This window comes from Theobroma cacao, chromosome 5 (assembly GCF_000208745.1).
Source record: "Theobroma cacao cultivar B97-61/B2 chromosome 5, Criollo_cocoa_genome_V2, whole genome shotgun sequence".
Lineage (NCBI taxonomy): Eukaryota > Viridiplantae > Streptophyta > Magnoliopsida > Malvales > Malvaceae > Theobroma > Theobroma cacao.
This window is the reverse complement of record NC_030854.1, coordinates 33537741-33556088: the sequence shown is the minus strand read 5'-3', so window position 1 is coordinate 33556088 and position 18348 is coordinate 33537741. Positions and strand designations below refer to the sequence as shown.

At 32.5% G+C, this 18348-nt stretch overlaps 4 protein-coding genes across 4 annotated transcripts; 2 read left to right on the top strand and 2 right to left on the bottom strand.

Moving 5' to 3' along the window:
• Nucleotides 222-3101, top strand: LOC18599703 (pentatricopeptide repeat-containing protein At3g03580). Its single transcript, XM_007029774.2, has one exon. The coding sequence runs from the start codon at nt 274-276 to the stop codon at nt 2941-2943; it is 2670 nt and encodes an 889-aa protein (XP_007029836.2). The 5' UTR covers nt 222-273; the 3' UTR covers nt 2944-3101.
• LOC18599702 (probable glutathione S-transferase) lies at nt 3476-4486 on the bottom strand. The gene is made up of 2 exons (XM_018122288.1): nt 4119-4486; nt 3476-4042 (listed from the first exon to the last, which is right to left on the bottom strand). Exons 1-2 carry the CDS (start codon nt 4425-4427, stop codon nt 3692-3694), a joined length of 660 nt encoding a protein of 219 aa, XP_017977777.1. The 5' UTR covers nt 4428-4486; the 3' UTR covers nt 3476-3691.
• LOC18599701 (F-box/kelch-repeat protein SKIP25) lies at nt 7449-10964 on the bottom strand. Its single transcript, XM_007029772.2, has 2 exons — nt 9662-10964; nt 7449-7736 (listed from the first exon to the last, which is right to left on the bottom strand). Exon 1 carries the CDS (start codon nt 10824-10826, stop codon nt 9678-9680), a length of 1149 nt encoding a protein of 382 aa, XP_007029834.2. The 5' UTR covers nt 10827-10964; the 3' UTR covers nt 7449-7736; nt 9662-9677.
• Nucleotides 15709-18314, top strand: LOC18599700. The gene is made up of 4 exons (XM_007029771.2): nt 15709-15871; nt 16499-16625; nt 16739-16811; nt 17868-18314. Exons 1-4 carry the CDS (start codon nt 15844-15846, stop codon nt 18132-18134), a joined length of 495 nt encoding a protein of 164 aa, XP_007029833.1. The 5' UTR covers nt 15709-15843; the 3' UTR covers nt 18135-18314.

Genomic DNA, 18348 nt, shown 5'->3' with positions numbered 1-18348 from the left:
AGTAGCAAATAACTACCAATGATTATGAGGATGATTATGTGAGTTTTGGTTTCATTTGATTAAACAGTAGGGATATTAAATACTACTTGAACATACAAATCTTTCTATAGGTAGTTTTACATATATATTTGTAAAAAGAAATGCTGAAAGTTTCGGAAAATAGCATTATATATTAGTATAAGGCTGATCATGTAATTTGCCCTCTATAGAAATTGTTATAAACCTCTTTTGGAGGGAAACCCAAACCCAACTGCAAAAACATGCTTGAACTTCATGAAAACTTTTAACACTTTACATGAAGCTAGGCATCAAATTCTTTACTCTTCAATCACAAAAGCATTATCATCTGTATCAAATTCTAAACAACTGCACAAAATCCACTCGATAATTATAACTCTAGGACTTGAAAACTCTGTCCTCTTTTCTGGTAAACTTATAAGCAAATATGCTCAGTTCAAAGACCCAACTTCTTCACTCTCAGTTTTCCACCGAGTTTCATCGACAAGCAATGTTTATCAATGGAATTCAGTTATTAGAGCTCTTACCCACAATGGGTTGTTCTCTAAAGCACTTGGGTTTTACACCCAAATGCGAAAAATGGATGTTTTGCCTGATAAGTATACATTCCCTTCTGTTGCAAACTCGTGTGCGGCGTTGGTTGATATTGAGATGGGAAAAGTTGTTCATGAGAATGTGTTGGATATGGGTTTAGGCTCAGATTTGTATATTGGGAATGCCTTGGTGGATATGTATGCGCGATTTGGTTGCTTGGCTGAAGCTTTAAAGGTGTTTAATGGAATGCCTGAAAGAGATGTTGTGTCTTGGAATAGTTTGATTTCGGGGTATAGTGCAAATGGGTATTGGGAAGAAGCATTGGAAGTTTATAATATGGCAAGAATGGCGGGAATTATGCCAGATTGTTATACTGTTTCCACTGTTTTGCCTGCATGTGGTGGATTGGTGGATGTTAAAGAAGGTGAGGTAGTTCATTGTTTGGTTGAGAAGATTGGACTTCACAGGGATGTTGTTGTAAGTAATGGACTTCTTTCTATGTACTTCAAGTTTAATAGGCTTGTGGATGCGCGAAGGATTTTTGATGAGATGGTAGTTAGAGATACTGTTAGTTGGAATACATTGATATGCGGGTATTCTCAGATGGAATTATTCAAAGAGTCGATCCTGTTGTTTATGCAGATGGTTAATAAGTTTGAACCTGACTTACTGACAATTACTTCTGTTCTATGTGCTTGTGGTCATTTACGTGACTTGGAATTTGGAAAATTTGTACATGAGTACATGAAGAGAAGCAGGTATGAGAGTGATACTACTGCTGATAACATTCTTATTGATATGTATTCAAAATGTGGTGACTTGCTGGCTTCACGTGAAGTATTTGACAGAATGATATGCAGGGATTCTGTGTCGTGGAACTCTATAATTAACGGTTATTTTCAATATGGAAAATATGATGAGGCAGTGAAACTTTTTAGGATTATGAAAATTGATTCGAAAGTTGATTCTATCACTTGTGTGATGCTCCTCTCTGCTTCTACTCAGTTAGCAGACAAGGACCTAGGAAAAAAAATTCACTGTGATGTGACTAAACTGGGATTTGATTCTGATATCATTATCAATAATGCTATGATTGATATGTATGCTAAATGTGGGCAAATAAATGACTCTATGAAAATATTTGAATACATGAAAACTCATGATAGAGTTTCATGGAATACAATTATCACAGCATGTGTTCAATCTGGGGATTTCACTTTAGGTTTGAAATTGATTCATCAAATGAGGACTGAGGGATTGAGGGCTGATGTGGCCACTATATTAGGCATCTTGCCTATGTGCTTTTTTCTTGCTGCCAAACGGCAAGGTCAAGAGATCCATGGATGTATTTTCAGATTAGGCTTTGAAACAGATGTTCCAGTTGGGAATGCACTAATTGAAATGTACTCTAAATGTGGTAGTTTAACAATTTCTCTCGAAGTATTTGATCGTATGAAAGTGAGAGATGTGGTTACATGGACTACTATGATCTCTGCATATGGGATGTATGGTGAAGGCAAGAAAGCATTGAGAGCTTTTGCAGAGATGGAAGCAACTGGTGTTATTCCTGACCATGTTGCCTTTGTTGCCATCATCTATGCTTGTAGCCATTCAGGTTTGGTCGAAGAGGGTTTGGCTTCCTTCGATCGGATGAAAAAAGTTTACAACTTGGAGCCTCGGATCGAACATTATGCTTGTGTAGTTGATCTCCTTTCTCGTTCTGGATTGATTTCTAAAGCAGAGGAGTTCATCTATTCAATGCCAATGAAGCCAGATGCAAGTATATGGGGATCTCTACTTAGTGCTTGTCGATCATGTGGTAACATAGAGGTAGCACAACGTGTCTCTGAGCGGATCCTTGAGTTAAATTCAAATGATACTGGGTATTATGTTTTAGCATCCAATGTATGTGCCATTTTAGGGAAGTGGGATCAAGTTAGAATGATACGAAAATCCATAAAAGCTAGAGGGCTCAAAAAAGATCCTGGATGTAGCTGGATAGAAATTAAAAGAAGGTTGTATGTGTTTGGAACTGGGGACAAGTTCTTTGAGCAGTTTGATGAGGTTACTAAGTTACTAGGGATAATTTCTGGTTTGATGGCTAAGGAAGGTTATGTTGCTGATCTGAGATATGTTTTGCATGATATTGAAGAGGATGAGAAGAGAGACCTGCTTTGTGGGCACAGTGAAAGGCTTGCCATAGCATTTGGATTATTAAACACAAAGCCAGGGACTCCATTGCATATCATGAAAAACCTTCGTGTTTGTGGGGATTGTCACACTGTGACCAAGTATATATCAATGATTATGCAAAGAGAAATATTAGTAAGAGATGCCAATCGCTTTCATATCTTCAAGGATGGAATATGTAGTTGTGGAGATCATTGGTGACGGATCTCTTTACTTGTTCACATTTTTTATGGCTGAAAAGTATGTATGGTAGTATTCAAAGCTTATATTTGTGCCCCATTCATCTTGCAGTTTTATTACTTTTTTTATTGGACATGATTTCTTGACTATGCAAGGATGATCTTTCATAGTTTCCATCACATTCTATCACAAAAGACAATGAATGTAAAATCTGTCTTGGAGAAACTAGATGCTTCTGGCAAATATTACTATTTTATATCTGTCTACTCCTAGCTGGCATTTAGTTATCCTAGACAAAGCACATATTCAATTGGTATCTAGACTTATCTGTTTGTCAAAATATGCAGCTTATTGCTTGGCGTGGACCTGCCAGGCTCAAGAAAAATTTCACTGTGCATATGGAGGCATAAAGAAAGGGAAACAATGATGCATATTACTGGCAGATTTAAGCATGAAGCCTGCATTTATTTATTTTGTTTATTATTCACTTATAATCCATTTGATAAAGTTGTTTCTTTGAATTTTACAGTCTAGGAGCTAGATCTCATGGATAAGAAGTGTTAAAATCAGCAACATGTTGGATATAATTCGTAAGGCAATCTGTCTCCACTATTACAACTTCTGTTTCTTAACAGAGCAAAAGGGGAAGTCCCACATTTATGGTAATACGACTGAATAGACTCAAGGGCCTTGTCTACACGAATGGTTTGAAACTATTGCTAGCCATATGATGCCTAAGGTAATTATTCATGGAAAGCCTGAGAACAGTTCATTTTGCTGGATGATATTTCTCATAAAGTGCCTGGTACTTGATGACCAGCTTGTCATGAGGTGGCCAGTAATCCTTGATTATTGGATGTTCTGAAAACTCTGGCTGCCAGGCCAATAATAATGGATATCTCTCATCAAGTATTTTCAAGCCAGCCACCTCTTCAAAAACAGGGGCTAAGTTGGCAAGCCAACCAAAAACAAGATCAGCCAGCCCTATCGTCTCTCCACCGAAGAATTTCTTTCCCTTGAGCTCTTCTTCTACAAATTTCAGGCTCTCCAGCACTGCACCCATAGCTTCCTCTCGCTCTTTTCCTTCTTTGGTGAAAGCACTCCAGATCGATGGTAGAAGCTGCATTAAGAAGAAACGGTGTGAACACGTTTTAACAGTGACAAATGCCAGTCCTTTCAGAAACTTAAAGTATTACCTTTTCATCGTTGAATTTCGCCCAAAAGCGTGCGTTGGCTTTCCCCAAAGGATCTTCAGGCAATATCGGATTCTGCTTCCATGTCTCCTCAATGTATTCAAGAATTACAAGTGACTCTGAGATGGGTTTTCCATTGTGAACAAGCACTGGAACTTTCTTGTAGACAGGATTATACTGAAGAAGCAAAGCACTCTTGTTGGATAGATCTTCATGTATTGCTTCATACTGTATGCCCTTCAGCTTCAAAGCCCAAACAACCCTTGCACCAAATTGGGTTGACCATGTCTTGAAAAGCTTCACTTCTGCCATGCTGTTTGCTATCTCAACCTTTCATAATTCAACATGACCTATATATCCAAACGGTGTGACGTGAAAAACCAAAAAAAAAAAAAAAAGGAAATTGAATAGAAAACAAAAGGAAGATGAAATGAATTTTCTTTGGAAACTTTTTGGACTTGTGCATTTGGTCTCATCACATGGGCGGCTCTTACGACTTTGTGTGGCAGGCTTGGGTCTTTAATTTTGATGACGTCTTTGTCCATGTAATTCCAAAAAGCAAAAATAGAAAACATGAAAGGCAAATAAAATGCACTAAAGTAAATTTGGGGAAAATCTTTTTTTATCTAAAATGTTGAGCAAAAATTAAAATTAAAATGTCTTTTTGAATAGCTCATTTATAATAGATAGATATATAATTGTAATATGGATTTATTTGCCTTGGTATTTTAACTACAAATTCATTCATTAAATTTCATATTTTTTGGGTTAAAAATGAAATATTTTAACTACAAAGCAAAAAGCGAAAACGAAAACGTAGAATCAAAACTCTATGCACCTGTCTATACAAACATTTTAAAGAGGACTTGGAAGACCATCCTTGTTAAGAATGGGTAATAAAGAAGATGAACTCAATTTTCTGAACACATCCCCTTATTCAACTGAGATAAAATAAAATCATATTAAAATACTATTTTAAATCTATTATTCAAAGATAAAATCGTAGTTTTAATCGATTTCTGTGAGCTCTATTTGCAATTTGTTAAAACAATTTTAAAAAAAAATGGAAAGAGGTGGTTAGTTTTTGTATTTGGTTTTCATATATAGTAAAAAATGGTTGTATACAATCAATGATAATTAGATGGAGCAATTTGATATGAGTTGTTTTCTTCTCTTAAATTGTGACTACAAAAGTAATTTAAAAGAGTCAAATTTAAGATTAATTTTTTCTATTGTGGCGCTAATGTGGCATGTTAGCATATTATAATAGATAACAATAATGATGTGGCATGCTACAGTGACATGATGATATGATCATATGACCATATGATATTTATATTATTAATATCAGTATTATCTTAGTGTTATATCAGTATCACATGAATATAAAATTATAAGTAATATTTTAATTAATTACAAATGAATCAACTATTAATCATAAAAATCTATTTAATTTAAAATAAAAATATAAGAACTTGATTTAACACAATAAAAGAATAAAAACTTATTTAAATTTTTTTTAAATAATTTAAAAACTTTTTCAAAATTTAAATTCAAATCTTATTCAATTATTCATCAATAATACAGAGAATTCAGTATATATGGATGGAAGACATTGTTGGAATTGAGCAGTGCAATGGAAAGAAAGAGACATGAATGTTGATTTATATGCGTTTAATGCAAAATCTAAAAGAAAATAAAAAGTTAAGATAAAATGGATGCCTAATTGGGCTGATTTTGAGCATATCAAACTTCTTCTCCAATCCATCAAACTCAATTCAGGTTGCAACTTTGCAGGTCCTCTAATTTGCTGTACGATTGTAGATCATGGTTACTGGACTTGTAATTTAATTTCATTTTGCTTTGATGATCATATATTCGAAAGACCCACCGGACAGAATAAACCAAGCACTTAGGTCCAAAGGGTCCATAAACCAAAAAGCCCGAAACTCAGACAAGTCTGCATGTCAGTGCGTGGGGATAAGAGACAGATGATCAGATACCCCTATGCCACAGTCATGCTTTATTCTCCAAAAAGAATTCAAAGATTTTGAAGTAAGCATGTTGGAATCATTACGTGATGATGATGATTCTAGGCAAAGCACTAAAATCCAACTAAGAATAAATAAAAATACAAATCTTGGAGTTATTACATGTCAGCATTAATTATTACAACCTAAAAACAGGTTTTTTGACGTGTGAAAATATGAATCATATGGACAGGAGGAGAAAGACAAAAGAAAAAGGTTTCCTATCAGGCTTGTGTATACCCTATTGCAGAGAATAATAAATAAGTAAAGGTTGGTGTCGTAGGAGCTTTGCATTTTTCTACTCATTTGTCTTTGAATCTTTAGTTTCTAGCATTTCATGTGAACCCCCCTTATCTCTTACTTTTCCATATAGACCCAATTGTTTCTTGAGTTCTTTTTTTAAATAGACTTCATGTATAAGATATTTTTGATAATAAGTTTATTTATAATTTTAATTATTTTTAATAAAAAAAATTAAAATTTAGATAAAATTATCTTTAATGAAATTGACCCGCTTCGCATCTCAATCCGAAATCTCTTAACGAATCAAGTATGTTTAGGTCTACGTCTCAAACCAACTCATATTCTTTGAGCTTTCCTCATCAGACTATTTATCTCTGAAGTATTCCTTATTAGAAAAAAAATGTTTAAGCATTTTGAGTATTTTGAAGTAGTTTTTGATACACGAAGAAAACCTTTGAGCGTTTTGAGTATTTTGAAGCATTTTGAAGTGATTTTTGATATATAAAGAAAAACTTTTGAACATTCTTTGTTAAGTAGGCACATTTGTTAATTATGTTGTTAAATGTAATATGGTGTATCGTCTGAAGTTGTTGATCTTGTTAAATGAAATTCAATAGTTTTTGTGGTTTTTAAGCATTACGTAACTAATTTTTAGACATTACGTGACTGACTTTAGATATTGTATGACTGACTTTGAGTATTACGTAACTAGTTTTTAAGTATTGTGTGACTGATTGATATGACTAGTTGATAGGCATTGTGTGACTTATTAGTAAGGTATTGCGTGACTTGTTAGTAAGGTATTGTGTGACTAATGAGTAAGGCATTGTGTGACTTAGGCATTACTTAAAAATCAAACACGTAATGTCTAAAAACCAATCACAAAATGCCTAAAAACTAGTCACATAGTGATTAAGTTATGTAATACCTAAAAATCAGTTTTGTAATACTTAAAAACCAGTCTAATCAATTTTAACTCCTCAACTTTGGGGTTTTATGAATAAACCAATAAACTTAAGAACCTAAAACATATACTTTTTTTTTTTGCTAAGCCATGAAATTTTACATTTCATAAAAAATAGGTTACAAAACTCCATAACCCTCCAAAGTAAGACAAAATATATCCTTATCGAGATGACCTTGCTTACTCCCCTTATACAAAAACAAAATATAGCCCTTCACAAAATATTTTTTAAACAATTTCAACTCAAAATCTCATAAAAAAATCATAATCTCCAGCAAATATACTTAACAATCATCTTAATCTTAAACACAACAAAATCGTGAACTACCATAAAATCCATCAAACATGTTTTAGTTGTTCCTTTTCCCTGAGCAAAATCGTTGCCTGCAAAGAGTAAAATCGCTATTCATCGCTCTTCAGAACTCCAAGATCCACCATCCAAAAAAATAAAATAAAATAAAAAATAGCTTAATATAATCTCTGTACTTTAGATCGCGATAGACAGTATTTGACCAGAAAGAAATCAAGATTTAATTTTAAAATTTCTGTCTGGATGACGGGATAAAGAAAACTGAAATCATTTTAATTTGTTTGAAATTGTTTAAAATGTATTGTTATCAAGTCATGTCAAAAATTGATCAAAAATAATTAAAATTATAAAAAATAATATTTTTGAATTAAGCTTACGAGAAAGATTATTTTTCACAATTTTCTTTTGTTTCTTTCCCTCTTGAGGTCCGAGGCCTTCCTTTCCCCTCGCACCTTCAAATGCATGGGAATAAGAAACTGTAGACTTCATTTCATGTATACAATTTATACAATTTTCTTAGTCAAAAGAGGGCAACTAAATGTTGTACAAACCTAATATGAAATACCTTGGTGGATTTGGTAGAGTTTGGGAGGATCAAATTGATGTAGAGGACAAAAGGTCAGGTATAAACATGTTGTTGGTTTTTTCTTTTTCTAATAAACAAAAGAAGTTTTCATCAAAAGCTTGGAAGAAACTAATTAAGATATATAGCTTTTCTTAATGTACAACTGTTCCTTTACCCAAGTTGTACATTTAATACATATATAAGAGGGTCAAATAATTAAGTGGACGTAGGTGTTAGTTCATCAAACAAGGTGCTTCCTTCGACTAGCTAATTTCATTTATTAAAATTAAAATTAATGTGGTTTTGACCAAATGCAAAGAAGGAAATTAATGCAATGCACACGACACGAGTAAGTTCACCAAATCCATGGAATTTTTTGGGTTTTTATTAATTTCTTGTACTATTCGAAACTATTTGAAATAAATCGATTTAGGAGACAATATAGGGTTAGGCTATTAAATGAGCCGTACAGTTCCTTTTAGACTGAATGAATGCATAGGCGTGTCAAGTTACGAGCCACACACAACTTCATACAAAAAGAAAGGGACGTAACATTAGTCCATGGTATTTTTTTTTTGTCTCAAAAGTAATAGCATTATTGAGGAAGTCCTCGAATCATATATGTATATATATAAATTACCTTTCCAAAAATATATATGTATTTAAATTATTGAATAAAGTTTGTCAACTAGACAGACACTAGCTCATCTGTCAAATCTTGTCAAGATTTTAACAGTTAATTTGATGAATAGATGGTTTTGAAGCCCAATTTAAGAAGGTTGTCTATTATTAGTATGAAATTTTTAAGTCAATGATGAAAATAAATTTCTTTTTTAAAAAAATAATTTTCGAAGACATTACTTAAATAAGTTGGTTGAGCAGATTGATTAAATATACTATAGCTTTAAAATAAGGTTCCAGAAAAGTCTCTTTGATTCTTATATTGAATCTAAAGTTATTTAATTTGTTAATTTATTTATTGATTTAACTTAAAAACAAACAAAATTAAGAAAAGTAGGTTTTGTTAAGTTGTATGAAATGTTCCAAGGATTGAATATACACATGTAGAGCACAGTGCTTTTACCATTGTTTTTAGTATTAATTTTTAAATATAATCACAATATGCATGATTTATTTTTAAGATTTTTATATGATCTGACTTGTTAAAATAACGACAAGTATCTGGATATTTAATTAATTAATTGATATATAATTTCCTGCTTAAAGGAGTAGGTTCAAATTCCCTTCTTCAAATCCAAAAAAACATAATGATAAAATTTAACATATAAATGTATAGTATTGCAGTGCATTGATGGAACATAAATTTGAACTCATGTACATAAGTGAAATTCATATATTTAAACACAAACCCTAAATCACAAAAAGGAAAAAAGGGAAATAAAACAAATAAAGGGAGAAGAAAAGAAACAAAACCTGATTTGAACATGAACTACTGCTGCCTAGTAATTCTAGGCAAAACATGCGCAGCAACCACTTCGAACCCAGGTGGTGGCGCCACCTCCCAGAACCTGGCTGCAGCCCTTTCTTCCCCAACATCCACCACTATAATTTTTTCCCCATTTGCTGAAACCGCACAAATCTTCCCTCTTCCTGCTGCGATTTGTTCTGCACGTTTAAGCTGTTCCAGCTCGATCAACGCCACCCAGCAATCCTTTTCAGCGTCGTACTTGCTTAAAGAACCTTTCACTTCATCAATCACATAAATCACATCTTCATCCATCGTTGCCGCCGGCCCATTCCAACCAGCTACCATTCCACAGGGCATTTCTTCCCACTTGTCCAATTCAACGTTGTAAACCGCACCTTCTTTCACTGCATTGCCTTTGACATTAACCATGCAAAGTTTCCCTCTATAACCAACTGCATCCACTGCTTCCCTACTGAACCTTCCATCTTTAAGCTGTGCCTTGTTTTCCCAACCCCAACTTTCACTCTTCTGGTTTAAGTCCCACTGTTCCATCGACCTTGCCACATCTCCTCTGTAATAAAAGCCAACAACACCGCTTGCCATGTAGACCACCCCTCGGACTGCGCCTGTGGCGCACCACCGGCGTGGGGTGGAGATTTGGGGCCCGTAAAACCAGCGGTTGGACTCTGGGTGGAAGAGCAAAGGGCTGGAAAGTGCAGGGGAAAAATTGTGAGTTGTGGCAGCTATGAGTACTAAATGGTTGGAGACTGTCAAGGATTGTATTGGGAGTTTTCGAGATAGAAAAGAAGGGTGGCGGTGGAGGAGATGAAGAGGAGGGTTTTGTGGAGGGCTGGGAAGTGGTCTCCAAGCTGCTGATAATGGCTCAAAGGAGAAGAATTCGATTGAGTTTCGATAAGCAACTTCCCCATGGCTTATTGTGGTGGGGTTTTGCAAAGGAGAAAGGAGAGCGTAGAGGGAGAAGAAGGGAGGGAAAGAAGGAGAGTAAAGGAGGCGACGCCAGGAGTGGCAAACAGAGAAAAGAAGGGAAGGAAAGAGAGAGGAGAGACAGAGTTGAGCTAGATCGTCAGGGAGGCCTGGTAAAAGGGTTTCATTGTCAGAATCATCAAAGGAACCATTCTTAGGTCGTTTGCTGCATTGAATGGTTTCCATGGAGAAAATGGCTCAAGGACTAGAAGAGTAGATGTGGGAAGGCGAGGGGAGGGGATGGGGGCTTTTTATCTTTTTGTTGGGGCTCATATTTCTTTAATGTGATTTGTGAAGTTTCAATTTCAACATCGGAATGGTTTCTTAATACTCAGCATACAACTAATAAAAGAGATGGATTCCGAAGAAGATTTATACTTAATATAGAAGCTTCTATCTTCCATGTCAAGCTGAATATTCTGCCTTATATTAATTAAAATTTTTGAATTTTTTTACATAATACTTGGAAAACTTTTAAATTATTCAAAAAACTTTCAAATAAGCATTTTATTTTTCTATTGCATTCAATTAAATTTTAGTACTTTTTATTTTAGACCAAATAGACACTTATGATTAATGATTGACGAGTTATCATTAATCAAAATATTATTTATCATTTTATATTTATATGACATAAGGGTGAAATATATCACATAATCATATCATCATGCCACATTTATTATCATCATTTGATATGGAATAACAAATGATGTTTTCATTAGCAACAATTAATCCTAAAGATTTATTTGAATCAAAATAAAAATATAAGAATTTGATTAAAAATAATAAAAAATAAAAATTTATTAAAATTTTTTTGAATAGTTCCAGATCTTTTTTAAGTATCATGTCAAAAATTTCTTGTACTTTTTTTTTCAAATCAAATGTTTATGTTTGATTTGGTGCAAAAATTTTAAAAAGCAAAATGCTATGACTTTAATGTTCCTTGCCTTTATTTTAAATTTTTTTATAGTATTGATGCGTTATAATTTTTAATGACAAAAAGTGAAAAAAAATCAAATATTAATATAGAACATAAAAAAAATTAAAGTCGTTGATGTTAAAAAAAAAAGAATTTGGACATAATATTGGAATAGTTTAAAAGGAAAAATAAGTTAAAGTATTCAAAATTATTGGCTTTAACAAAAGAATTTTTTTTTATTTTCATTGAAAAAATAAAAATATTTCATAACTTTTTTTATTTATTTATAATTGAGAAACTCGAACTTTGCTATTAAGGTAAGAAAATCATATACTAACTAATAAATTAAATACCCATATAGTTTTATAACTTTTTTTCTTGGAAAGAAAACTATATTAATAATTTTGAAATTAATTTATTAGCAATAAATACTAAGAAAAGGAAAAGGCGACAATAGAATCCTGAAATTAATGGCAGGCATGACATAGTATATGTTCCAAAAGACTTTTTTCTCGGCCCACTTACTTTACCAATTGATTATCCTTTTTAATTTTGGTACAACTACTTTTTCTGTCGATAGCCGCCAAATAACTCTTCCACTTGCCCTAAAAGAGGACTCCTAGGGGAGCTGCACTTGCCGATGCGGCAACTCTTGCACCTCTCAATATATATATATTTTTTAAGGAAGGGTTTGAATATATTAATTAATAAATTAAATATTTATATATTTTTAATATTTGTTAATCAATTATATTTTTATTTTGACATCATTGAAATTGGTTTTCAAGACCTTTTTGTTTGTAGTAAGAAATTTATAAAAGTGATATTTTATGATCACATATCTTATATTATTTGATCTGATTAAGTAGATCTAGGAAATCTTATAATCAGATTGGGTAGTAAAATTGTGACTTTTTATATGTTTGGGTAAGATTTTGATAAAGTCTATAAAGTACTTGCTATACAGACTTTATTATAAATAATAATTTTTAATATTATTTTTTAAAATTATTTATAATTGATGTAATATTAATTATTCAAACTATAATTTTAAATTTTCATTTTTTATGAGTCAATTTTAATTTATTAAATTTAATTTTATTGATAATATATGTAAAAATTGATTTAAAGTTATTTTTATCTCGGATTTGAGTTCAAAACAGATTTTATGATTGGTACCCATATTATTTATAATTTAATATGTTGAGTTCGAACCTTTTGCAAGTATTAATAATTGAGTTATGGTATAAGTGTTGATTTTTAATTAAGTTCGAGTATGATATGAATAATATTAGTAAATACCGTATGTGTTGTCATACCTAAATAAAAAGGAAAAAATACAATAAGTTGTGCTAATAGCATAACTCAGAAACGAAATTCCTTAATTAAGCTAAAGTATAAGCAACTACATTGAATAATGTAGGAAATGTTAGTCATAATTGGCTATTTGGTACCATATGCCCACACACATTTGATTTTAACATTTTTTTTGTCTCATTGAAAGAAAATTAAGATCAAGAATTAATTAAAATTAAAAAGTTTAGTTAGATGTTAAATCATAAAAAAGATATGCACTTAATTCCTTAAAAAGATATTATACACTTTTTATTTTGGTCACATACCATAAATATCACAAAAGCTAAGTCTATAGGCTATATATCAAACGTTTCTATCACGTGATTGAGTTCCAAAACCGACATTGCTTACCTATATTAAACAGCTTTCTTTCCGTCGGCTAAACTAACCTTATCTATAAATTATATATGGACTTGATTTTTTATTTTTAACATAATATTTAAAAAAACTCTTAAATTATTTAAAAAATTTTAAATAAATCCTTATAATTTTATTATATTCAATCAAAACTTTATATTTTTATTTTAAACCAAACAAGACTTTATAACTAATAATTGATTTAATCAAAATGTAATACGTCATTCTATATAACGTGGTACTGATGTGATTTGCTAACATAACATAATTGATAATAATATGACATGTTGACATATCATAACTAATGATGAAGTGACATGTTCGTTTGATATGGTAACATGATAATGTGATATTTTTCACATTTTACATTAACGTCGTTATGTCAATGCCATGAAAATATAAAATAATAAGTGATATTTTGACTAATGAGAATTAATTTATAATTAGTCATAAAAGTTTATTTGATCTAAAATAAAAATATAGTGACTTGATTGAACCTAATAAAAAAATAAAAATTTATTTAAATTTTCTTAAGCATTATGCCTTTTTTTTTTCAGTTTTTTCCAATATATGAAATAACTCTATTTAAAAATCTTAATTTGATATATTGAGATGGAACGAAAGAGATTTATAAAATAAAAAGAATAAAATACATTTTTATCGTGTAGCCACAAACCCAATAAAAATCTTCATATGTACCAAACTAGACCTTTTCGTATTTAAAGAGGATCGGAGCCATCGCATGCTTCTTGTTCTTTGATTTTGATCTGTCATGGGAACTATTCCTCCTGTATACAGTAGTGGTTCTCCTTCTTATTGCAATCATTTTCATATTTAAAGGACAGAAATGGGTAGTTTTCTGGAACAAATTTCTATCTGAAATTGACGGTGAAGTTGTGCAGGTTGCAGCCTGCTAAGCCCGAGGAAATGGCTTTGCCCTTTTGGCAGGGTAGAGACTTGAGAAGATATCCAAACATGGACGTGGGCATAGCCTGCACTTGCCTATTTCAGAAAGAGCCAAGCATCAGAAAACGAAAGTGTTAATAATTAGGCAGCAATTGCTATTTCCTGCTTGTTCAGGAAACTGGGAGAGCCATTCTTTTGAAAGGAACTCCTCATTGTTGGACTGAATTAATGAAGCTGACACTGCTGCATTGCAATCATAATGAGAATATCAAACTCTAATTTCTAAAGCGTCAATTCCAGTACCAACTTCCTTTTTATGGACCCAGGGTTTACCAGAAGCTACTTGCTTTGGAAAGATCTTCCCTGGCAAAGGAGGATGCCCGATTTGTCTAAGAATTTTTGCAGGCTGTACCTGTTTTCTCCTATTCATTTTTAAGGAGGGTGAGTTCATATATATGAATATATATACCTTCTAAAACTATGCTACTTGTGTTCTTTTTTGCAATGATATGGAGTGCCTAAAGTTACTGCACAGAAAATATGTCCAGAGAAGCTATAGACGATCTGGATGCAAGGCAGATGATGATTGTCAGCAAAAGTGTTTGCAAATGCATAACCACGCTGGAGGATCAGGACAATGTCTTCCTAATTATCCTTCAAACACTGATCTTTCTTGTTATTGTTTCTGGCCTTGTCTTTAATTTCCCTCACTTTATTTCTCCATTAATTCATGTAGAAAAGAAAAATTCAACAAAGAGCAAATAATTAAGATTTTATTCTTCGATCAAAAGTGATTTTACTTGAAATTTGATCTTAATTACTTAGTAGCTAGATACTAAAATGAATTAATAGATAAATGCATGAGGCTTGAAAAATTTCTTAAACTATTTAAAAAAATAAATAAATTTTTTTTTCTATTACATTTAATTAATTCCTTGTTGTGGGTTAAATAAACTTTTATAACTAATTGTTGATTAATTGTCATTAATCAAAATATTACTTATCATTTGATATTATATGGTGCTAACGTGATATGCTGATGTTAAAAATATAAAAACTTATTTCATTTAACATAAAAGTTAAAGAGCTTGATTAAACATAATAAAAGAATAAAAATTTATATGAATTTTCTTAAATAATTTTAAATTTTTTTATAAGTATTATCTCATAAATAAATTACTTGCGATGGGCCCAAGCCTTGTTGGCCCAACATTGCATTGACCTTAGATGGGCACATGTTGGCTCAACGATGGCAATGGCCTGATAACAGGTTGCGACAATGTGGCCCATGGGCCTTGGCCTAACAAATTTTTAATGGGCCCTTAGAGAGTAGACAAGATCCGGTCGCAAGAAAGTCCTAGATTGAATCATTATTTTGCGTACTATTGACAAAAGGAGAAGTCAAATGACAGTGATAAACAAAATGTGATTGGATTTCCAAAGTAGATAACGTGACCCTTTATTGCTATTACGTTACAGTCCTCCACTTTTTATGTGCCACGTGACCTCTGCAAATATCTTTCCACAGAAACGACACCGAATAAGCTCACCTCCCTCTCTCACCTTTATCCCTTTCCCTCCGTATATCCGCCATCATCTCTCTTTAATCGAATCCGCAAAGTAGAACTGAGCCTCACTAGCGGGCTACGTCGTTTTTTTAAAGTCATGGGACAAGTCTTGGACAAATTTCACGGTAAACATTTTAACCCAAGCTTTTAATATTTCTTTATCTGGAGAATTCATACTAATAACTAAATTTCTGATCTTTGAAACCCAGAAGTTGATTTTTCATGGTAATTATGAAGGGTTTTTTTTAGAAATGTTTATTTTCTATTTATATTCCATAAAGAAGTATGTTTTTTACTTGTATATTACTTTTTTTAGACCACATGGAGAGCAAAAATGAAAAAGAGTCTTTACTTTTTGTTATCTATAGAAAGTTAAGTCTCGAATTTTTAATTTTTCAAAAAAAAAAAACAAAAAAGAAAAGTGAGAGCCTAATGAAGCTTTAATCGTCCTTTTGAAGAAATGGGTATTTAGCATTGTGATGGCTTGATGGCCATATTGACTAGAATTGTTAATTACTTCAGTAACTACTGTGTTTGAAGAAGTGAGTTTTCATGGCTTCTTGTTTCCATTATTATAGTGGCCAAAGAATTTCAGGGTCAATATTGGTCTGTTGACCAAGATGTCTTACTGAGTCATATTCTTTGATAACTATACTTTTTTATTACTATTTGGGTTATCAGAATTGGACAAGTGACTTTGCACTGTTTTGTAATGCTGGTGTGTGTATTTGATAGTTTACCACTTTGTGCAGGGAAGGAATGGAGAAAGAAACAGATAAGAAAAATAAGTGATAAGGTTTTTGAGCGTATCAAAAATCAATCAGGAAGAGCTACTTTAACATTCGAAGATTTATATATTTCTATCCTACTTGTGTACAAGTGAGGAATTTTGCTTAAACAGTTTTTGTTTCAATACTTTCATATTCTTTAATTATTCACTGAAGATGTTAACCTTATTGGCGTGACACGATTATTGATTTTTCCCTTTGCAGCGATATTAATAAGCGTTTGCCTGGGCCGCACTTTGATCCACCCTCTAAAGAGCAAGTCAGATCAATGATGCAGGTAACTCAAAAAATTTAATACATGATGCAAAACACTGGATTCAATAATATACTTTACTGCAATGAAAATGTTATGATATTCTTTAACAGTCGCATACAATATTATGGATATATGTATCAGATTAATTGACACAGTGTCAGAGGGCTTAGCTCCTGATTAAGGGATGTCACTGCCTGTGTATGTGCTTAAAATTTTTAAGAATAAGAAGTACCAAATTGAATGCTTTTGGTAAAACGAAGCTCTTGAAGTTTAACTCTAGTGCACAACTGATGTGGGATTCAAGGCTACTTTTTTGGGACCGTGACAATATGACTGCCCTCTAGGATATCTTTGCTACATTGTATAAGGAGATCTTGAATCCACCCCAAGGTGCTTCTGTGCTTGTAAGTTTGGTGCATGGATGTAATTGGGAGTTGAGTGATGATAATACTTAAGTATACATCATCTCAAATTAACATCATTAGATTAAGACTGCTAGCAATCATATTGTTTTAAAGGGCTGAATTACTCAAGGTTTGCTCAGATGTCAAATGGAAATTTGATTTTTTTAAAAATTTATTTTACTATGTTTAGCCTAGGATTAAAATATTCAGATGTCTGTTCTGCAATCTAAAGATACCATTTATGGTGCACTTTATGAAAAAAAGGTTCCTTAGCAAAGCTCAATGACAACCTCTCTTCTGTGAAGTGTTTGGAAGTTAGGCAGGTTTCTAGCATAACTTTCTATACGATATCAACGTCATGCAAAGCAAATGCATTGACACGTTCAAGTGGACTCAAGTAATACTGTATTTATTTTTATTACCTAGGAGTGTCAGCATCCTGGAAAGTTATGGGATACATACATATTTACTTCTCTGGACTCATTTACTATCGTGTGGAGTCTCATTACCTGTGAGTGTCAGAAGCTTGGAAAGTTATGGGACATATTTACTTTGCTTTTGGCCCTAATTTCTCTTTAAAATGTATCTTTGCTTTCCTCTAAAATGTTTCTTGGAAGAACATAATATAGTAATGGCTAAAAAGCATAAATTAGTTAATTTGTTTCCTATGCAGGAGTATGACTTCAACCTTGATGGAGAAATCGACCAAGAAGAATTTGTGAAATTTATTCAGCAGCTCACGACTGACACATTCATTGTTGTTAGTCAGGGACTGATTGTGACTTTGGTTGTAGCTCCAACTGTAGCTATGGCGACAAAGAAGGCTACTGAGGGTGTTCCTGGTGTTGGGAAAGTGGTGCAAAAGTTACCCAATTCCATTTATGCATCCCTTGTGACCCTTGCAATTGTTTGGTTTCAAACTTCGCGTGAAGGGATTTAGTAGAGCATTCTACCTTTTCTGTCAAATTACCTTCTACTGTAAATGAGATAGATTATTTACTCAGTTTGTATAGAATAAAATCTTGCCAGTTGGCTTAATAATCAGGTTTCCAACATTTCTGAGACTTCATTGTAAAAGGATTATTAATTTGTGATAATGCATATGAAGATTGTTGGCACAGTGGGGAATGATTCTTTCTACTATTTTGGTAGTT